Source organism: Colobus angolensis, unplaced genomic scaffold, assembly GCF_000951035.1.
Source record: "Colobus angolensis palliatus isolate OR3802 unplaced genomic scaffold, Cang.pa_1.0 Scaffold597, whole genome shotgun sequence".
NCBI lineage: Eukaryota > Metazoa > Chordata > Mammalia > Primates > Cercopithecidae > Colobus > Colobus angolensis.
The window spans coordinates 65,454-89,155 of record NW_012119565.1 but is presented as its reverse complement, the minus strand read 5'-3'; the positions used below and the strand labels follow the sequence as shown (position 1 = coordinate 89,155).

Below are 23,702 nucleotides of genomic sequence, written 5' to 3'. Positions count from 1 at the left end.
TCTACTAAAAATATTAAAAAAATTAGCCATGTATGGTGGCACGTGTCTGTAATCCCAGCTACTCGGGAGGCTGAGTCAGGAGAATGGTGTGAACCAGGAAGCAGAGTTTGCAGTGAGCTGAGATGGCACCACTGCACTCCAGCCTGGGTGACAGAGTGACTCCATCTCAAAAACAAAAACAAACAAACAAAAAACAGAAAAATTAAAAGCCACATAATGATTATGGTTTATATTTTAAATTGGTGTGAGATCAACAGGACTGCCCCATGTGGTTATATGGGTTGTGCTTTGCACAAAGGTGCCTGTTGAGAGAGCATAAGTGGAGGATGAAATGCAGTTCATACTCCAAGCCTTGAACCTCTGTGCTGGATTGCAGTTGCCTAGTGAAAGGTACCCTTTTTTTTGTAACTAATGCATAGAGAGGGGGTGCCTTTTCCCAATTCACACAAAAGCACAGTATGAACTATCTGAGGCCCTGGGGATCAAGAGCTTCAATCTCAAATTTTAACCTTTGTTTACATCATCAAGTGGTAGAAATCTTTAGATTTCTTTGCATGTACAGGGAGGCATGTAGCTCATTCAGTTTCTAATGGATGAATGAATGAAGATAAAGTCTTATTATAATACATGTCAGTAGCCCATCGTATTATTCTCTTTGTCGTAAAGTTTTTTCGTTTCAAGTGCTGCTTGAGGGAAGTGGGCCCTCAGTTACAAATAGAAAATATTGTGTTTCCTTTGGAGACATTTTGGTTCAGATAAATATTTAATTTGAAGTTTACCTATGGTAAACTTTGGACAAATTATTTTGAATGTTTTTTACACCATAATAGCTTGTATACATTTATCTTTGTAGAGATTAAAGAAGTTGCTAACATCTTGTCACGTGTTGATAATGGCAAGATTGGTATACCTGATTTGGAGCATGCCTTGAAATGTTTGAATATTAATTTAACTGAGGAGGACTTCAATGGAGCCCTTAACTGTTGTAACGTCAGTGGTGAGCATTTTTTTGGCCTGAGATTCTTTTCATTTTTTTTTCTACTTATGAAAAACAGTCTTAGAGTATACCTATAAGGATAATATACTAATGGGAGTCATTTTTCTGTTGGAGGCTTAGGTTGATACAAATTAGAGCCAAACCACTCTACTAATTTAAATATTTATTGAACATATCTATTCATACTCATATGGATACTATACGTGCTTATTTAGATAATTACCTTTCATTACTTATAAGCATGGGTGGAAAAATACCATAAATTATATAATAAAATAAAAACGTGACAACAGCAGCTTATTTTGATATGCAGTCTCTTTCAGAGGAGATCCGCTTTTATTTGTTTTTTTACAGTACTTGCTCCATTTTGATTTTTAACCAAATAAAATATCTGAGGGCTCACTACATTTAAAAATAAGTTATTTAGTTTTAGTGATTGTTTTCAAATAGTCCACATTTACCTTTGTTTTCTGTCTTTGACTGCATGTAATACGTACTTGATCTCCTTTCCTATACACATTTACTTTTAGGAAGTCAAATCATTTGGGAATACTTCTAGAAGCTGCTGAGTTCTGTTGGTTTTCGGTGAACTTTTATTTTGGGCTTATCTTAACCAATTTGTGTCTTTGGGAATCCTGTGAGTCCTAGGTTTAAGAATACCTCTCCAGTACAGTTTAGTTATTGATTTTGCCAGGTTCCCCAGATCGTTATTCACCTAGGTCAGTTTTTGTGTTTTGACCTCAGTTTTCTCACACCATCAGAGTGGTATAAATTTAGACTTCACACCCACATGAGATACATGCTGGGCCTTCAGTTTATCACAAGAGGTTGTTTTTCCCACTGTCTCTCTGAATTGGGAAGATTTAGGCCTCCTTGTTTATTTGAGTCAATAAATATAATATTTTAATCTCTTTTTTAAAAAACCAGGATTGAAACCCTTTAGGCATTTCAGTTTTATTTGGTATCTAAGTTCCTACTCTTATTTATGTGGGCTCGAATCTTTTTTTTAATGACTCTGTTTGAGCATTTAAATCAAGCACCTAGCCATTTCTGGGTCTCATCTCTATCCCAAAGATAGTTTTAGTGTTAGTACTCAATGCTTAGCATTTTGGATCTCAGTTCCCAGTTAACTTTTTGTTATTTCCTTCATATGACTCAGTCACACATTCATGGAATGTTACATGTTATAGAGTATCTCTAGGGATTTGTAGTGGGATGGTTTCTGCGCTACCCAGATCTGCCATTTTGTTTAAACTCAAAGTCTCCTTAATATAATTACAGTCCTAGATTGTCTGCTGTGTCACATTATTGCACCTTACTTCACTGTGACTGTGTATGTGTGTGTGTGTGTGTGCATGCGTGTGTGTGTGTGTGTACGTGTACATGTGCATGTATGTGTGTATTCTATCTAATAACATTGTCTCCTCTGGCCTTAGACTGCATCAATTCAAATACAACCTCTAACACTTCCTGACTTTGTGACCTGGACAAATTATTTAGTTTCCATTTGCTTTCATCTTTCAAAAATAGGCATGCAAAGAGTACCCACATCATAGAATTATTATGAAGATTACATGATTTAATATATGTAAAACACCGTAAAAGAGTGCCTAGTATATATAAGGAACTAAAAAATGTTAGCTATTGTTTGCTAGTAATATTATTAACTATTCACTGGGTGGTTTTAAAAAGTGTTAAAAGTTCTATTGAAATAGTTTCAATCATTTGAGCTAGAGTGAAATTTTAGCTAACTATTGTAAATCGGTCTTTATTTCATGTGCCAACTCAGTATCAGGTTTTTAATGTCAGCATTTTTGACTTTGATCTTTCAGATAATATGGAGGTGGATTTAAAAGATTTCTTAATGAAAATGAAAGAAAGTCCACATTTCCAAAAGTCCAAAGGTAAGTGAATACTTCTTGTTCAAGAGAATGGCTAGAAAATAAATATTTAAAAATGACATTTAAAAATGACTATCTGGATTTCAAGTTTTTAATTTTTAGTCTCTCTAGTTTTAAAAAGGATTTCAAACCACCTATGATGTATAGTATAAATAATAATATAAAAATAAGTGAAGAAAATTGGGCAAAGATATAAAGAGGGGGAAAACAAGGCAAGGTTAAAAAGATTAATATGTACAAGGTCCTTTCTCAAAGGTAGTTAGGTTTTTCTTCAATGACTTCTGTATCTATGAATTAAATCATGTATGGAATTGGTTGAGGGACCACCAGTTTTTGTGACATCTTAAGTCGTGCTGCTGGAGTTTTCAGATGTACACAACTGGACTGCCCATCTATTTCAGTTATAGAAATCCTAACTTCAGTTAATCAGTCCTTCTAAATCCCTGCAGTATCAATCCCTGTATTATTCTTAATACCACACTATCTATGTTGCCTAACCACATCATTTTGTCCTTGCTATTTAAAGACTTCTGCTTGGCCTCTGTCCCTGAGGTTCGTCTTATTCTTTTTGAAATTAGGGAGACCATTTCAACACCAACATATTTTCCTAAGCCCCAAGTCTGCAGAGAACACCTACCAAAGAACTCTTCATGGATGCAGACACCCTTATCAATGGCGTATTTCTAAATGCTTTGATGAAACAAATTTCTTTGTATCACATTTTTTACATTTTAATATCTCTAAAATTGGATGCCTTATAGTATTTTTAATTAGATGTAGCTTTTAAAATTTAGACATAATTCATATACCATAAATTTCACCCTTTTAAAGTGTACCGTTCAGTGATTTTTAGTATATTCAGAAAGTTGTGCAACCATCACTTTCTAATTCCAAAACATTTTCTTGACCCCAAAAGAAACTCTGTACCTGTGAGCTTCAGAGGTACATGGACTAATAGGTAGTCCATTTCCACCTCTCTCCAACTACTGACAACCATGAATCTACTTTCTGTCTGTATGAATTTGCCTCTTTTGAACATTTCATATAAATGTAATCATATTGTATTTTTTTTGTGTCTAACTTCTTTTACGTAGCATATGCTTTCTTTCTCTTTTTTTTTAACTTTTATTTTATTTTAGATTCAGGGGGTACACGTGCAGGCTTGTTACCTAGGTATATTGTGTGGTGCTAAGGTTTGGGATATGAATGATCCCATCACCCAGGTACTGAGGATAGTATGCAATAGTTAGTTTTACAACCTTTCACCTCCTCCTCCTGGCCTCCTCTAGTGGTCCCCACTTTCAGTTGTTGCCATCTTTCTGTTCACGAGTACCCAATATTTAGCTCCCACTTGTAAGTAAGAGCATGCAGTATTTGGTTTTCTGTTTCTGTGTTAATGCACTTAGGATAATGGCCTCCAGCTATATCCATGCTGATAGTATATATTTTGAAAGTTCATTTATATTACAGCATGAATTAGTACAATGGCTCTTGAACAATGTGGGGCTTAGGGGCACTTTTCTAGATAACATGGAGGACAGATTGGATTAAGAAAATGTGGCACATATACACCATGGAATACTGTGCAGCCATAAAAAAGGATGAGCTCTTGTCCTTTGTAGGAACATGGATGCAGCTGGAAACCATCATTCTCAGCAAACTATTGCAAGAACAGAAAACCAAATACTGCATGTTTTCACTCATAGGTAGGAATTGAACAATGAGATCACCTGGACATAGGAAGGGGAACATCACATACCAGGTCCTATTGTGGGGAGCGGGGAGGGGGAGGGATAGCATTAGGAGATATACCTAATGTAAATGACGAGTTAATGGGTGCAGCACACCAACATGGCACATGTATACATATGTAACAAACTTGCACGTTGTGCACACGTACCTTAGAACTTAAAGTATAATAATAAAAAAAAATTGCTTAATGAAAATGAAAGAACGTCCACATTTCCAAAAGTCCGAAGGTAAGTGGATACTTTTGCTTCAAGAGACTGGCTGGAAAATGAGTGGCTGCACAGTCAAAAATTCATGTATAATTTCAGACTCCACTGAAACTTAATTACTAATAGTCTACTGTTGACTGGAAGCCTTATCAATAACATAAATGATTAACACATATCTTTATGGCATATGTGTATATATATATATAATACTGTTTCTTACAATAATGCAACTAGAGAAAAGAAAATATTATTAATAAAATAAGAAAGAATATGTTGACTGTTCATTAAATGTAAGTGGATCATCATCCTCATCCTCATCATCTTCAAGTTGAGGAGGAAGAGGAGGAAGAGGAGTTGGTTTTGTTATCTCAGGAGTGGGAGAATTGGAAGAGGTGGAGTAGGTGGAAGAAGAGGCAGAAGAGGCAAGAACACTTGATTTAACTTTATGGAAATATATCATAATTTCTTGTCTGACGTTATTGGCTTTTCATTTCTCTAAAAATGTTTCTCTCTGATACCAGTCTTTCACTGTTTGCTTTAGTTTCAGTGTCCATATCATAGAAGGGTCCACGTCATAAAATAAGTCAAAGCAGTCTTGAATAATTGGAACTCTTCTACCAGATTGTCAATTTGTTTCCTTGCATTGCTTCTTCTATGTCTTCTTCCTTATCATCTGGCACTGGTTTGGGAGTATTCATCTCTCTCAAGTCATCTTCAGTTAATTCCTCTGGTGTGGTGTATATTAACTCTTGAATTTCTCCCAATAGCCACATCTTGAAACCTTTCACCCTTTGCCATTTTTTTCTCACCATTTACACAATCTCTCTCATGATCTCCTTGTTTAGCTCTGTTATAAATCCTGTGCAGTCATGCACAACATCTGGACACAGCTTTCTCCAGCAGTGTTTGGGGCTTGATGTGGCATCCTACTGAAGCCTTTCATGTTCTCTCTGTCAGGATTTTCTTCCACAGTGTTGACAATTCTTTCCATAAAGTACTATGTATAATGAGCCTTTAAAGGTTCTTATGGCCCCCTAATGTAGAGGCTAATATCATATTTGGTGCCAAGTGGACCACTTCAATGCCTTTGGTGTTGAATTCGTAGAGTTTTGGGTGGCCAGAGGCATTGTCCAATATCAAAAGAACTTTAAAAGGCAGTCTCATCCTTGCTTCAGGGACAAAGCATTGATGGAACCAACCTAGAAAAAGCATTCTGGTTTTCCAAACCTTCGTGTTATACAATCAAAAGATGGGAGCAGGTGTGTAGCTTTTCCCTTCAAGGCTTGAGGGTTAGCAGCTTTATGGATCAGGGCATAAACCTAACTGCATTTGCACAAAACATTAGAGCTAGCTTACCCTTCTTAAATCCTGGTGCTTGCTTCTCTTCTCTACTAATAAATGTCCTTTGTGGCATTATTTTCCAGAATAGAGCGCTTTTGTCTGCATTAGAAACCTGTTCTGGGATATATACTTTCTCCTCAATGATTTTCTGGAGACATATATATTCAAATCCTTTATCCATTTTAAAATCAGGCTTTTTATTGTTGAGTTGTGAGAGTTATTTATATGTTCTGGATATTAGACCTTTATCAGATAGATAATTGCAAATATTTTTTCACATTTTGTTAGTTGTCTTTTTTCTTTCCTGATGTCCTTTGAAGCATAAATGATTTTGAATTTGGTAAAGTTCAATTTATACTTTCTTTTGTTGCTTCTTTCAGTGTTGTAAAGATAATTCAAACTCCTGAAGGTTTACACCAAAGTTTTCTTCTAGTTTTAGCTCTTTTATTTGAATCCTTAATAAATTAAAGTTAATTTTTGTATGTGGTGTGAGATGACAGTCCGTTTTTACCTTTTTTAGTCCAGATATTCAGTTGTCCTAGTATCAGTTGTTGAAAACATTGTTCTTTCTCCACTGAATGATTTTGGTACCCTTAGAGAAAATCAGTTGATCATAAATGTATGGGTTTATTTCTGGACTCTCAACTCTATTCCTTTTATATTTTTTCTATCCTTATATCAATTTTTGATTGCTATAGCTTTGTTTAAAGTAATAACCTAAACAGTAATTTTTAACCAGAGCAGGGTAACTAGAATTATCTGTAAAGCTGGTTCACATGGTTCTATATGTATATGACGAAGTAGCTTGTATTTTATAGAATAACTATAAAATCTGGTAAAAATCAAGCAACATAAGCAATCACCACAACTGTTTAAGGGCAATGGGCAGTAACCAAGCCTGTCAGGATTCGTGGGGCCATAGGATAAACACAAAGAAAACCATATTTAAGAACATGAGTGTAAAATGGCTGAAAACCAACTACAAAGAGAAAATCCTAAAAGCCACCAGTGAAAAGTTATACATTATTTTCTAAGGAGCAAAAAAATTACTGATGGCTGGGTGTGGTGGCTTATGCCTATAAATCCCAGCACTTTGGGAGGCCATGGGGGAAGGATCGTTTGAGGCCAGGAGTTTGAGACCAGCCTGGGCAACATGGCAAGACCCTGTCCCTAAAAAAACTTTAAAAATAAACCAGGTGTGATGGCACATGACTGTAGTCCCAGCTACTCAGGAAGATAAGACAGGAGGATCGCTTGAGCCCAGGAGTTCAAGGCTGCTGTGAGCTGTGATCACGCTGTTGCACTCCAGCCTGGGTGACAGAACGAGATCCCATCTCTAAATAATGATGATGATAATAATAATAGTAATAAATATTTGTAGCTTTCTTTACACAAAATTTTTACAAAATTATCATTGGAGGATCCTAGCTTAGTTCATGAGTCAATACTTTATTGGTTATTACTGTTCAGGAGTTACAGTGCTGGTGAAATGCACCTGTTTTCACAATGCTGTGGTCCATCTCTGATGAATGCCATCGACAATGGAATAACATTGAATACTAAACTTTTTTTAAAGGCTGTGAACATTGTATTCTATATTAAAATATCTTCTAAAAATGAAATAATATTTTAAGATAAAGCAGAAAGTTCACTACCAAGAGATCTACATATAAGAAATGTTACCAATATCAGGAATGAAAAAAGGGACATAACTATAGAGTATACAGACATAAAAAGATACTAAGAGGATCTTATACTTTTATACCAATGCATTTGAAAGTTTTTATGAAAAGAACAAATTCCTTGAAAAACTCAACTTACCAAAAGTAGCTGAAGAATAATTAGAAAATCTGAAGAGTAACTCCAGGTTCAGATGCCTTCATTGGCAAGTTATTTTAAAATTTAAAAAGGATATAGTACCATTCTTACATAAACTCCTTCAGAGTTTAGAAGCAGGAAGAATATTTCCAACCTTGTTTTATGAGGCCTACGTAATCTTCATATAAAAACCTTACATGAGCACCAAATTATAATTCAGTCTGCATCATGACCACAAATGGGAAAGCTTTAATAAAATAGGATCAAATGAAATCTAGTGATATATAAAAAGGAAAGATATATCACAAGTTGAGTTTTTTTTAGGAGGGCAATATTGGTATTAATTAACAAAAATGAAAGTGTAATTCTCCATATTACAAAATAAAGGAGGAAGAAAAATTATCTTAACAGATGTAGAAAACATATTTGATCAAATTCAACACCCTTTCATATTAAGGGGTACTTACAGAAACCTACAGCAATCATGTTTAAAGGAAAATTTTAAATTCTTGCCCACAGAGATTGGGAATGAGACAAGAATGTCTACTATCATCACTTCTGTTCAGTTCAACAGTGTATGAAAGTCCCAGCCAGTACCACAGGCAAAACAATAAGAAAGATAAGGATTAAAAGGGAAGAAATAGAACTTCCATTATTCATTGGTAATATAATTAATAGGCAGAAAAACATGAAACTATACACTGGTTATTATATTATTATATTTCAGTTAATGAGCAAATTTACCAGAGCTGCTTGATACATGATCAATTTAAAATTATAATTCTATGTTCAAAAATTGTATTTCCGTAGTTTGCCACAAACAATTATAAAATGAAAATAAAGATATGATTTTCAATGGTACCAAAAAGTAAATATTTAGGAGTAGCTAGTGAAACAAGTTTATAATTTTTAGACAGAAAACTACAAAACAATTTGACAAAATTTAAAGAAACACCTAAATAAATGGAGAGATATGTTTTGTAGTTTCAATATGCTTTCAGTTATCACCAATTTGAGCTATATATTCAATGCAATCCCAATCAAAAGTCTAGCATAATTTTATAGAAACTTTTAAATATGAGAATAAATGCAAAGGACCAAAATGGCCAGGGCAAAGTTCAAGAAGACAAAGTTGTAAAACTCACGTTACTTTACATCAAGATTTATAACAAAGTTACTGTAATTAAGACAGTGTGGTATTGACACAAAAACCAGTAGAGTAGAATACAGAGTCCAGAAAGAGATCTACACATAATATGCCCATCTCCTTTACAACAAAAGTACCACTGCAATGGAGTAAGGAAAGGATGGCCTTTTAAATAAATGAGGTTATTTCAATTGAATGTTCATTTATAAAAAAGTTAATCCTGGTGCCTTCTTTATAGCATTCATAAAATATGTATCATTTTGCTAAAAATGATATTACCAGGACAATTAGCAGAATGTGAATGGGTTTGAGAATTAGATGACATTATTGTATCAATGTAATAATTTCCTAATTTTGATGATTGTATTTTTATTATGTAGGAGAATGTTCTCGTTGGAGAAAATACACAATAATATAGTTAATGGTGAGGGGGCATTTTGTTGGCTATTTACATTCAGATATTTCAGATAAAAAAGTTTTGTACTGTACTTGCAACTTTTCTGAGGGTTTGAGATTGTATAAAAATAAAAAGTTAATTTTTTTAAAGGGTTGCCAATTGGTGATGCGTATATGGAAAATAACATTGTAGTCAAATTTTAGGTACCTGAATTTTGTTAGGTAATTTCACTTCTTTGGATTTTAGATCATTTTCCACATGAGTGGTTTGGTCTCAAAAGTCTCAGTTCACTGATGTAAATTGAATTTTTTGCCTTAAATATTTCACATTTTAAAAAGTTGTATGGGTTTACTATCATAAGAACTTAATGGATAAATAACCTTATTATATAATATGGATTACTATAGTAATTACTGGCCCTGAAAAATTAGATATATTCTCTTACTCTCAGTTTTCTTTTCCTCAAAATAAGGATAATAATGCCTATATCATATGACAGTTGTAAGAATTAAGTAAAACCATTTCCCTGTAGTAGCTACTGATTAAAAAGTTACAAAGTCAAGAGATGCAAAATGTAAATATATCACATTTTTATTAAATCAAAAGATTTCCTTTTCGAAAATTCAGTGCTATAAATTGGATTTTATGCTTCCTATATATTACATTTTGAAAAATTGAGTAGGTTCAGAATTAGAACACAATTGGCCAATAACTTTGTTATATGGCATAGGTTACCATAGTAATTACTGTCTGAGTGCTACTGGAAAAATAATGTAAGTTTTCTTATTATCCTTTTCTTCTTTAGAATATCAATGGAATTTGAAACACATTTTGCTTTTATATCCAGGCATTGGAATCCTTTTCATTCAAATGGCGTAGTTGGGTCCATTTTGAGTGCTAGCTTCTTTAGGATCCAATCTTCACAGTGTTAATTCCTTTTTTTAAAGAAGAGAACCTTCATGCTCAAAAGGATAATAGGCTAATAATGCTTCTATAGATGTAAGAATTGAGACCATGCCTCTGTATTAGGTAGATTACAAAGTTATAGACTCAAGTGTGTGAAAATGTAATTATATCACAGTTTTTGGTTAAATCAGTAGTCAGTGTTTAATTAGTAGTATTATGACTATTCAAAATAGCTCTTTGATGAGTCAGTAGTCATCTCATTACCTCCATGCCTCTTTGCATGTGCAATCTCTTGCTTCCCCTTTTTCCTGGAGTTAACAATTATCTTTTTAAAAAACTTATGTATTTTCCTATAGACCTATTACTTTTCCCCATGTTTCAGACAAAAAATTTTTGTACTGTACTTGCAACTTTTCTGAGAGTTTGAGATTGTTTAGAAATAAAAACAATGTTTAAAAGCTTTAAAAAAGGGTTGCAAATTGGTGGTGTGTGAATATGAAAAACAACATTGTAGTCATATTTTAGGTACTTGGATTTTTTTTTCCTACTGACCGGTTGTATGATGTTGCATAGGTAATTTCACTTCTTGGACTTTGAACATTTCTGGCACAATCATGTTTGAAATGTTAGTCAAACATTGACTATGATTTTTGAAACCGTAATAAAAAATGTTTGAATATTGACATTTTCAAAATACTCAAACACAGTTTTATGTACTTTAGATGCTATGATTTGAATTGTTTCTCCCCTACACCCACTAAACAGCTGTCATCCCAGAATTTCTCTTTAGTAGTATTCTATGGCTCACATGTTTCCTGAATCCCTGTCATGATTTACTCCTTTATTTTACTGAAGCACATTTTGCATTAGGTTCCAAAGTAAAACAGCATGGGATATGTAATTTTTGAGTCTTTGAATGCTTCCCAATATCCATATTTTACCTTTATCTTCTTTGATTATCTGGCCAGGTATTAAATGTTAAGTCTCTAACATAGTGCTTATCATGTGGTAGTTGCCTTATAAATGGAAGATAGTATTATTGTTGGATCACGTTGGAGCACATGGTTTGTGCTCTTATATCCAACCAGCTATACCTTCTATTTCACCTATAAATTATTTTATTTATACAATATTCTCAACTGGGGCCAGATTGACTAAGAAGTGGAAGAAGCAGCTACCCATGTCAACAAAGGACTGAAGTAATTATTTTTTACAATGTTAATATCCAGTTAATTTCTTAGAACAAAATTATGCTTATAGGTTATTTATCAGTTTAATCATTTTAAGGTAACATAACTTTAAGTTAAATAATGAAAGATAATTTTGATTTAAAGATTATTTGTAATGCTTCGCAATGATTTCAGGGCCACATATGAAGTAATACGTGGCTCAAGGGATAAAGGTTGACTACCTATATGTTTCTAGGCACAGTGGTTAAGAAGATGGGCTTTGGAACTGTAGGGTCTGTACTTAAATCCTGTCCCTGCCACTTACTACCAATGTATTATTTAGTAAATCACTTAATTTTGCTAACCTCAGTGTTTTCATCTGAAAAACAGGGATGAAAATACCTATCTTGGGATTATTATAAGGACATTTGTAATTTGGTAAAGTGAAATTGCTTGGAATAGTGGCTAGCACTTAGTAAGTGCCCTGTGACTGTTAGCTATTATAATACACTCTGGTTTTTAAAACTATACAAATCGTTCCATGTAAAATTCTAGAATCAGATCTTCATATTTTATGCAACCTGAGTCTATTAAATGATAACTAATAATATATGCTCTGTTTCTGCTGTTGAAACGTTTGCTTTCGCTCTCTTTTTGCAGCTACACAGATACTCTTAGCTGCTACCCAAATTCTCCAGAATGATCTAATTGATGTCTCTGACCTCAAGACATTATTGATGGACAAGGACCTTCATACAGCTAATGCTATACTTACTGTAATGTTAAGACATGTACCTGAACATGGTTAGTAGTTTCAATGCATCTATCTTATAACGACCATCCTCTACCAGAGGGATGGAAGGTCTGTGGGTAGGACACGCAGGGATGGAGGGTATCCAGTGGAAGCTGAGGTGGGATGACTGCTGGACACTGGTACTGCCCCTACAGGTGTGCCAACCCCGAGCTTCATTGAGCCAAACAAATGGGGAAGCCAGAGCTCATCTTATCCCCGTGTGAGTCCACTGATGGTACCTAGGGGGTGAGATTATTTTGTGAACTGACTGACATGGGCAGTGGTCAATCAGAATGCCACATGTAGAGTAAAACAGGGTCTTGGAGGCCCTTGTGGTTTTTGGAAGGTGAATTATGGTGATATCCAGGGATACCGTGGGGTGTTGCACATAGTGGTGGCTCAGGGTAGCAGATATCTATAAATATAAAAAATAATTTTACTATTTTAATGACAGGTATAGCTGAATATTATCCATGATGGGTTCTTAAAATGAGTTGGGGAGTATTCTTTTTTTATGTTTTTTTAGAAGAGACTTTTTTCTTCCTTGAATGTTGAGTAGAATTGATGAAGCCATGTGGGCCAAGAGTTCTTTTTGTGAAAGGCTTTGGATTATTTATTTAATGTCTTTAAATAAATAGGATTAACAAGGTATTTTATTTTCTTGTTAGTTTTGGCAAGCTGTGCTTTTAGAGGAATTTGTTCATTAGATCTGCCTTTTCAAATGTATTGAATAAAGTTGTTCTCTTTTTGACATCTGACATAGCTGTAATGCTATCCTCATTTTAATTCTCAAAATTAGTGGATTGTAGCTTCTTTTTTTTACCCTCGATTGAACTTCACAGAGTTTTGAATTTTATTAATCTTGTGAAAAATTCAACCTTTATCTTGATTGACCCTTTAAAAAATGTATTTCCTCTTTATTATTTTTTGCTTTTATCTTTACTGTAATGTCTACACTTGGTCTTAGCCAAAAGGCTGATAAGTGATTACTATATGCTAACTTATTACAATTCTTTTATTTCTAATTTTTATGGATACGTAATTGTTATACACATTTATGGGGTATGTGTGACATTTTGATGTAAGTATACAATATATAATGATCAAATCAGGATAGTTGGGTTATCTGTCACCTCAAGCATTATCAGTTCTTTGTATTAGAAATATTCCAATTTCACTCTTTTAGTTATTTTGAAATGTAAAGTAAATTATTAACTATAGTCACTGTATTGTGCTACTGAACACCAGATCTTATTCCTTCTAACTGTATTTTGTACCCATTAACCAATCCCTTTTTTATCTCCTTCCCACTATATCCTAACATCTATTTTTTCTTTGTTTTTTTTTTTTTAACTCATTTTTTTCCTTTTTTCAGTCCTTCCCTAGGGTGAATATATCCCGATTTCTAGTGATGAATATTTAGCTCAATAATTTTAAGGATTTTTTTTGTTTGTGATACATACCTCGCAGCAAAATTTCCTCAAAGTATTCATTTAACTACATCCTACAGGTTTTGATGTATAGTATTTTAATTATTATTCGGGTCAAAATTTTTCTGATTTCTGTTATCATTTCTTCTTCAATAGAAGTATGTTTCTTAATTTCCAAAAATTTGAGGTTTATAATCATTACATCATTAATTTCTAGTTTAATTGCATTGTGGTCAATGAACATACTCTGATTTTAGTCTTTTGAAGTTTGTTGAGACTTGATTTATTGACTATGATAATTTTGGTAAATATTTTATGTGATTGAGAAGAATATATAGTCTGCAGTTGGATTGGGTAGGAGTGTTCTATATATTAAATCAGATTTATTGTCAAATTCAAATTTTTTAATATTCTTACTTATGTTTTATTTCTTTGTTCAATAGTTACTGAAACAGTTATTCTAAAATCTTCTACAATTTTATACAATGATTATGTATTTGTCTACTTCTTTTAATTCTGTCAGTGTTTGCTGTCTATAGTTTTTAGCCCATGTTGTTAACATGCTGACTTAGAATTAAGGCTTGGCATTGTGATTCATACCTGTAATCCCAGCACTTTCGAAGGCTGAAGCAGGCGGATCACTTGAGCTCAGGAGTTCGAGACCAGCCTGGGCAAGATGGTGAAACCCTGTCTCTACAAAAAGTACAAAAATTAGCTAGGTGTCGGCCGGGTGCAGTGGCTCACACCTGTAATCCCAGCACTTTGGGAGGCCGAAGCGGGTGGATCACGAGGTCAGGAGATCAAGACCATCCTGGGTAACACAGTGAAACCCTGCCTCTACTAAAAATACAAAAAATTAGCCAGGCGTGGTGGTGGGTGCCTATAGTCCCAGCTACTTGGGAGGCTGAGGCAGGAGAATGGTATGAACTTGGGAGGCGGAGCTTGCAGTGAGCTGAGATCGCACCAGTGCACTCCAACCTGGGCGACAGAGTGAGACTCCATCTCAAAAATAAAAAATAAATAAATAAATTAGCTTGGTGTGATAGCATGAGCCTGTAGTCTCAACTACTTGGGAGGTTGAGGCAAGAATTGCTTGAGCCCAGGAGGTTGAGGCTGCGGTAAGCTGTATTTGTACCACTTCATTCCAGCCTGGGTGACAAAGTGAGACCCTGTCTCAAAAAAACTGATATATCATCCAAATTAATAGAACATTTCATTATAAAGTATTCGTATTTGTTTTTAATGATGCCTTTTATCTTAACATCTACCTTGATATTAGTATAGCAACACTGGCTATTTTTTCTTTTAGGGATAACATATCTTTTTTGTCATTTTACTTTCATTCTTTCTGTATCCTTATATTTTAGATATATCTCATGAATAGTACATGGCTTTGCCAGCCTGTTAGTGCCTTAAAAATTGTTTTATTTGAAATGTTTACATTTACACAAGAGTTTTAAAAATAGTACAGAGTTCCTGTGTACCCTACCCAGCTTCCCCTAATGTTAGCATCATACATAACCATGTAACATTTATTAAAACAAAGATATTAATATTGGGACAGTACCATTCATTAAACTACAGAATATATTTAGATTTCACTAATTTTCACTAACGTGCTTTAGTGTCTCAGGATCTAGTCTGGGATACCGTGTTGCATTTAGTTGTCATGTTTTATTAGCCTTCTCTAGTCTATGACAGTTTCTCAGCCTTTCCTTCTATTTAGTGACCATGACACTTTGGAAGAGTATTGGTCAGATATTTTGTATAAACCCTCAGTTTGGGTTTATCTCATGACTAGCCTGGGGTTGTGGGCTTTTGGGAAGAATACCCCAAAGGTAAAGTGCCCTTTTAATTGCAACATATAATACATTATATTAACATGATTTGTTACTGATGATATTAACCTTGATCACTTGAAGTGGTGTCTGCCATATTTTTTTGTCATAAAGTTACTGTGTTTCCCTTTTTCACAGTTTTTGTTAGATGCAAGTCACAAAGTTTAGCCCCATGCTCAAGGAGAAGAAAATTAAGCTATTCTTCTGGAGGGAGGAGTATCAAAGAATTTGTGGACGTGTGTTAAAATAACCACAGTAATTAATAAATATTTTGGAGGAGATACTTTGAGACAGTGCAAGTATTCTGTTTCTCTCTAAGTTTCTCCCACTAATTTTAGCATTCATCGGCAGATGAATTGCTAGCCAATTATTACTGTGTTGTTCTAATGTTGATTTTCTACTTCCCTCATTCCTTCTACATTTTAAAATTATTTGAAATTCTTCGGCAGGGATGATTTATTCCTTCAGTCCCATTAATTAATTAGTAATATGTCTTTTAATTAAACCATGTAGTTAACTTACACTTATGTGATTACTAAAGTATTTGGGTTTAAATCTACCATTTTACTAGTACTTTCTATTTCAGCCACCTGTTCCATATTTCCTTTTCTCTTTCCTTGTCTTTTGGATTTTTTACTTTAAAAATTACTCAATTTCTTAGACAATAGCAAAACAAATATGACAAAAATTATATAAAATCCTTTTGGGTGTGATAAGTGTGTTCCTTATTTTTATTGTGATTATTATTTGTGTTTACAAATGTCAAAACTTTGTCAAATATCACAGAAATTGCTGTCTGGTGTGATCCAGAGCAATCAGACAAGAGAAAGAACTAAATGGCATCCAAATCAGTAAAGAGAAAGGCAAACTGTCACTTTTCATTGATGATATGATCATATACCCTGAAAACTATCAAGCTTCATCCAAAATGCTCCTATATCTGATAAATGAATTCAGTAAAGTTTCAGGATACAAAATCAGTGTACACAAATTAGTAGCACTGCTATACACCAACAATGACCAAGCTGAGAATCAAATCAAGAACTCAATCCCCTTCATAACAGCTACAAAAAAATAAATAAATAAAGACTTAGGAATATACTGAACTAAGGAGGTGAAAGACCTCTACAAGGAAAACTACAAAACACTGCTAAAAGAGATCATCAATGACACAAATGGTCATGGATGTGTGGAATCAGTGTTGTGAAAATTACCATACTGCCAAAAGCAATCTACAGATTCAATGCAATTCCCATCAAAGTACCATGATCATTCTTCATATAACTAGAAAAACGTCCTGAAATTCATATGGAACTAAAAAATAGCCTGCATGGCCAAAGCAAGACTAAGCAAAAAGAACAAATCTGGAGCATCACATTACCTGACTTCAAACTATACTGCAAGGCAACAGTTATCAAAACAGCATGGTACAGGTATAAAAATAGGCATGTAGACCAATGGGACAGAATAGAGAACCCAGAATTAAAGCCAAATACAGCCAACTGATCTTTGACAAAACAAACAAAAACATGAATTAGAGAAAGGACACCCTATTCAACAAATGGTGTGGGGATAATTGGCAAATCACTTGTAGAAAGACGAAACTGTATCCTCATCACTCATCTTATACAAAATCAGCTCAAGATGGATCAAAGACTTAAATCTGAGATTTGAAACCATAAAAATTATAGAATATAACATTAGAAAAACTCTTCTAGACATTGGCTTAGGCAAAGAGTTCATGACCAAGAACCCAAAAACAAATGCAACCAAAACAAAAATAAATAGATGGGACTTAATTAAACTAAAAAGTTTCTGCAAAGCATAAGAAATAATCAGCAAACAGACAACCCACAGAATGAGAGAAAATATTCACAAACTCTACATCTGACAAAGGACTAATATCAAGAATGTACAAAGAACTCAAGTCAGCAAGAAAAAAACAAAACCATCAAAAAGTAGGCAAAGGACATGAATAGACAGTTCTCCAAAGAAGAAATACATGGCCAACAAACATATGAAAAAAATACACAACATCACTATTTGTCAGGGAAATGCAAATTAAAACCACAATAAGATACCACCTTACTCCTACAAGAATGGCCATAATTAAAAAATTAAAAAATAATAGATGTCGGCATGGATATGGTGGAAAGGGAACACTTTTATGATGCTGGTGGGGTGTAAACTAATAAAACCACTACAGAAAACAACATGGAGATTCCTTAAAATCTGAAAGTAGGTCTTTTGACTCCTTGGCTCAGTATATTCCTAAGGTTTTTTTGTTTTGTTTTGTTTTGCAGCTATTGTAAAAGGGGTTGAGTTCTTGATTTGATTCTCCACTTGGTCACTGTTGGTGTATAGAAGAACTACTGATTTGTGTACAGTAATCTTGTGTCTGGATGCTTTGCCGCCTTATTTTATCAGTTCTAGGAGCCTTCAGGAGGAGTCCTTAGGGTTTTCGAGGTAAACAATCATATCATCTGCAAATAGTGACAGTTTGACTTCCTCTTTACCAGTTTGGATGCCTTTCTTTCTCTTGCCGTATTACTCTGCCGTGTATTTCTCTTGCCGTATAGGACTTCCAGTACTATGTTGAAGAGGAGTGGTGAGAGTGGGCATCCTTATCTTGTTCCAGTTCTCAGAGGGAATGCTTTCAACTTTTTGCCATTCAGTATTATGTTGGCTGTGGGTTTGTCATAGACAGCTTTTATTACAATAGGGTATGTCCCTTGTATGCCTATTTTGCTGAGGGTTTTAATCATAAAGAGATGCTAGATTTGTCAAACGCTTTTTCTGCATGGTCATGTTATTTTTGTTTTTAGTTCTGTTTATGTGGTGTATCACATTTATTGACTCGTGTATGTTAAACTATCCCTGCATCCCTGGTATGAAACCCACTTGATCATGGTGGATTATCTTTTTGATACGTTGTTGGATTCTGTTAGCTAGTATTTTGTTAAGGATTTTAGCGTCTACATTGATCGAAGATATCAGTTTGTAGTTTTCTTTTTCAGTTATGTCCTGTCTTGGATTTGGTATTAGAGTGATACTGGCTTCATAGAATGAGTTAGGGAGGGTTCCTTCTTTCTCTGTCTTGTGGAATAGTGTCAAAGGATTGGTATCAATTCTTCTTTGAATGTTTACTGCTGTGAATCCCTCTGGTCCTGGACTTTTTTTTGTTGGTAATTTTTAATTACCATTTCAATCTTGCTGCTTGTTATTGGTCTGTTCAGGATACCTAATTATTCCTGATTTAAGCTAGGAGAGTTGTATTTTTCTAGGAATTTATCCATGTCTTCTAGGTTTTCTGATTTATGTACACAAGGGTGTTCATAGTAGCCTTGAATGATCTTTTGTATTTCAGTGGTGTCAGTTGTAATATCTCCTGTTTTGTTTCTTAGTGGCGTTATTTGAATTTTCTCTCTTCTTGTTTCAGTTAATCTCACCAGTGGTTTATCAATTTTATTTCTCTTTTTAAAGAATCAGCTTTTTGTTTCATTTATCTTTTATATTTTTTTTATTTCCATTTCATTTAGCTCTGGTCTGATCTTGGTTATTTCCTTTCTTCTGCTGGGTTTGGGTTTGGTTTGTTCTTGCTTCTCTAGTTCCTTGAGGTGTGACCTTAGAGTGTCAGTTTGTGCTCTTTCAGTGTTTTTGATGTAGGCATTTAAGGCTATGAACTTTCCTCTTAGCACTGCCTTTGCTGTATCCCAGTGGTTTTGACAAGTTGTGTCATTATGGTCATTCAGGTCAAAGAATTTTAAAATTTCCATCTTGATTTCATTTTTGACCCAAGGTTCATTCAGGAGCAGGTTGTTTAAATTTTCACGTATTTGCATGGTTTTGAAGGTCCCTTTTGGAGTTGATTTCCAGTTTTATTCCATTGTGGCGAGAGAGAGTGCTTGATTTAATTTCAATTTTCTTAAATTTATTGAAGCTTGCTTTCTGGCCTATCATATTGTCTATCTTGGAGAAAGTTCCATGCGCTGTGAAAAGAACATGTCTTCTGCAGTTGTTGGATGAAATGTTCTGCATACATCTGTTAAGTCCATTTGTTCCAAGGTATAGTTTAAGTCCATTGTTTCTTTGTTGACTTTTTGTCTTGATGAACTGTCTAGTGTTGTCAGTGGAGTATTGAAGTCCCCCACTGTTATTGTGTTGCTCTCCACCTCATTACTAATAGGTCTATTAGTATTTGTAAACTACATATATGTGTAGAATTGTGATATTTTCTCGTTGGACAAGGCCTTTACCATTATGTAATGTCCTTTGTCTCTTTTAACTGCTGTTGCTTTAAAGTTTGCTTTGTCTGATATAAGAATAGCTACCTCTGCTCACTTTTGGTGTCCATTTGCATGAAATGCCTTTTTCCACCCCTTTACTTTAGGTTTATCTGAGTCCTTATGTGCTAGGCGAGTCTTCTGAAGGCAGCAGATGGTTCATTGGTGAGTTCTTACCCATTCTGCGGTTCTGTATCTTTTAAGTGGAGCATTTAGGCCTTTGACATTCAATGTTAGTATTGAAATGTGAGGAACGGTTGCATTCATCATGTTCTTTGTTGTCTGTGTACTTTGGTTTTTTTGTTTTTTGTTTTTGCTTTTCTCGTATTTTTGTTTCATAGGTCCTGTGTAATTTGTGTTCAAAGACATTCTGTTTTGATGTGTTTCCAGGATTTGTTTCAAGATTTAGAGCTCCTTTTAGCAGTTTTTGTAGTGGTAATGGCAAATTCTCTTAGCATTCATTTGTCTGAAAAAGACTGTATCTTTCCTTCATATATGATGCTTACTTTCACTGGATATAAAATTCTTGGCTGATAATTGTTTTGTTTGAGGAGGCTGAAGATAGAGCCCTAATCCCTTCTACCTTGTAGGGTTTCTGCTGAGAAATCTGCTGTTAATTTGATAGGTTTTCGTTTACAGGTTACCTGGTGCTTCTGTCTCACAGCTCTTAAGAGTCTTTCCTTTTGGATAACCTGATGACAGTGTGCCTAGGTAAAGATTGTTTTGCTATGAATTTCCCAGGTGTTCTTTGTGCTTCTTGTATTTGGATATCTAGGTCTCTAGCAAGGCCAGGGAAGTTTTCCTCAATTATTCCCCCAAATATGTTTTCCAGGCTTTTAGAATTCTCTTTTTCCTCAGGTACACTGAATGTTCTTAGATTTGGTTGTTTAACATAATCACAGACTTCTTGGAGGCTTTCTTCATATTTTCTTATTCTTTTTTTTTGTCTTTGTTGGATTGAGTTAATTAGAAGACGTTATCTTCGAACTCTGAATTTCTTTCGTTTACTTGTTCAGTTCTATTACTGAGACTTTGCAGAACATTTTGCATTTCTAAAAGGGTGTCCAAATTTTCCTAAATTTTTGATGGTTTTTTTCTTTAAGCTATTTCGTTGACTATTTCTCCCTTCACTTCTTGTATCATATTTTGGATTTCCTTGCATTGGGCTTTGCCTTTCTCTGGTCGCTCCCTGGTTAGCTTAATAACTAACTTCCTGAACTCTTTTTCAGGTAAATCAGGGATTTCTTCTTGGTTTGGATCCATTACTGGTGAACTAGTACGATTTTTCTACCAAGCTTTATGAAATACTATTCACTTTCAGAATCTGTCCTGTACCCAGGTTCTAACGCTAATTTTCTGCTTCCCTCATATACCATCTCAAGACTGCTATCTTTGGCCTCCTGTATTTCCAAGCTTCTTTCTTTTATCTCCCCAGAGGTTAAGGCTTTCATCCATCAGCTCTCTGACTTGTTCTCAGTATTTCCCTACTCAGCAAGGGGACTCTCTTCTTATGGGTGAACTCTCATTGATATTATCCATGTTCTGTAGTACAAAGACATTTCCTTATTCTTTCTTCTATGAAATTGCCACTTGAGTTTCCTTGTTTTTTTTTTTGATAGATTCTTGCTCTGTCACCCAGGCTGGAGTGCAGTGGCACATTCTTGGCTCACTGCAACATCTGCCTTGAAGATGCAAGCAATTCTTCTGCCTCAGCCTCCCGAGTAGCTGGGATTACAGGTTCCTGCCAGCACACCTGGCTAATTTTTGTGTTTTCAGTAGAGACGGGGTTTCACCATGTTGGCCTGGCTGGTTTGGAACTCCTGACCTTAAGTGATCTGCGCACCTCAGCCTCCCAAAGTGCTGGGATTACAGGCACGAGCCACCATGTCTGGCCTGAGTTTCCTCTTTGGCTTAGGCTCTGAAGCTGACTGCGCTGGTCCTAGATTTTTATTTCCTGACTTATATGCAAATACAAATGTTTAATATTCTGCCTCTTAGTTACACTGTAGGCATGGGCTATAGGTTATTTTACTTGCCTTACTTGTTAATTTGTATGGATTTTTGGAGACCATGTGGATAGATTAAATTTAGGTGTCTATTGGCATACTAAAGCAGTGTTTCTAACCTTTATTTCCTCGCTCCCCTAAGAAGCCTTTATAGACATTTTGGTTTCTAATTATCCCCCACCTCCCATGAAAATTTAATACCACAGATATGCCATATATCTGTTTAAGTACTATGGCCACAAACTATTGTAATATCTGATATATTTTTCTCCTAAGAACCAGTTTTACTCCCTTGAGAGCAGTATCACTATCAATGAGAATGTATGTTCTGAAAGTATCTTGAATTTTATTTTCACTGTTGTACTGCCAAATCCTGTAAGTAGTATTTTACTTATACTTTAACGCATGTATAAGTAATATTGGTCTATAATTTCCCTCCCTCACCTCCTCAGCATTATATTTATTCTGTAGTTTTGTAGGCAAGTAGGAGCTACTGAAGGGTTTTATGCATAGGAATAATCAATTTTTTTAAAGAGGAATACCTCCCTTTACATACTGTGGAAAATAAATAGAAGATGAGACTAGTGGCATAGGTTTTTAAAGATGCTATTGTAATAACATAGGTATTAGTTAATGCAGCAGGAAATTCAAGAAGTATTTGGAAATAGAATGAGCAGAAATTGATAATCATATGCATGCAATAGGTAAGGGAGAAGAAATAGCCCAGCCTTACTCTCAAGCTTTTAACTTTTGTTATAATTTGACTATTAGCTTCAGCTATATTATTTAATTCTGAAACAGTAATTCTTTCATTTAATTAAATTATGCTTTGCCTTACAGAAAGTGGCAAGGTTACCATTCAAGAATTTATGACTAAATTCTCCGATATATTGACAATTCCTAAAGCTGTAGGTAAGTTTTATTTAATATGTAATTATTGCCCAGATCTAGAAAGGCAAGCAGTGGTTTACATGTTAAAAACAATACAGGATTCAATAGTTAAAGCACAGGTAAGTAAGAAGCAATACAATATGAATATAAAACAACACAAGATTAGATTACATAACTTCTGTTTGAATTCTAAGGCAAATATTGCTAAGCTTAACCGAAACTCAAAATTTTAGGTAGTCTTACTTGGTAGTGCTAGAAAATTACTAGATTATATATTATTCTTTGAGGTTATTCAGTATGCATATTTGACTTCTGAAATTATTAGAAAATGATTTTTAAAACTTTTGACAAATCCAGAAGAATTTTTATCACTATCTGTTATGTTCTCACGTATCTTCAGCAACTCTCTTGATCTCATTTTTTAAACATCCATGCTTTTTGAGGTGTAATGTACATATAGCAAATTTCACTCTTTTTAGGCATACAGTTCTTTGGATTCTTAAAAATAATATAATGTAACCCTTACTATATACAACATATAGACTATTTTACCCCCCAGAAGTCTCTTATGCCCTTTTGGTAATCCATTTCTTCCTCTACCCTGAGCCCCTGGCAACTACTGATTAATTCTTTGTCCCTATAGTTTTGCCTTTTGTGGAATATCATGTAAATGATTACATATGAAGTGGTTTGAGTTGGGCAGTCATTGCATACATATACCTTGAATGTATATGTATGTATACATTCAAATGAGAGTATCAGCAAAGTATATACTCTCATTTGTACTCTCATTTATACTACCAACTCTTCCTAGAAAAAATGGATTC

General features: G+C 34.5%; 1 protein-coding gene across 2 annotated transcripts in view; it reads left to right on the top strand.

The window, feature by feature from the left end:
* Positions 1–23,416, top strand: part of EFCAB13 (EF-hand calcium binding domain 13) — a 122,641-nt gene extending 99,225 nt beyond the window's left edge. The window contains exons 22-25 of one of the 2 annotated variants that reach the window (XM_011962563.1): positions 854–997; positions 2,830–2,901; positions 12,295–12,438; positions 22,825–23,416. In XM_011962563.1, coding sequence (XP_011817953.1) covers positions 854–997; positions 2,830–2,901; positions 12,295–12,438; positions 22,825–23,108 — 644 coding nt within the window. In that variant the 3' untranslated portion in view covers positions 23,109–23,416. Of the gene's footprint in view, positions 1–853; positions 998–2,829; positions 2,902–12,294; positions 13,186–22,824 lie in introns of those variants that run through there. The other variant, XM_011962564.1, reaches the window with a different exon arrangement.
* Positions 23,417–23,702: the final 286 nt, after the last annotated feature.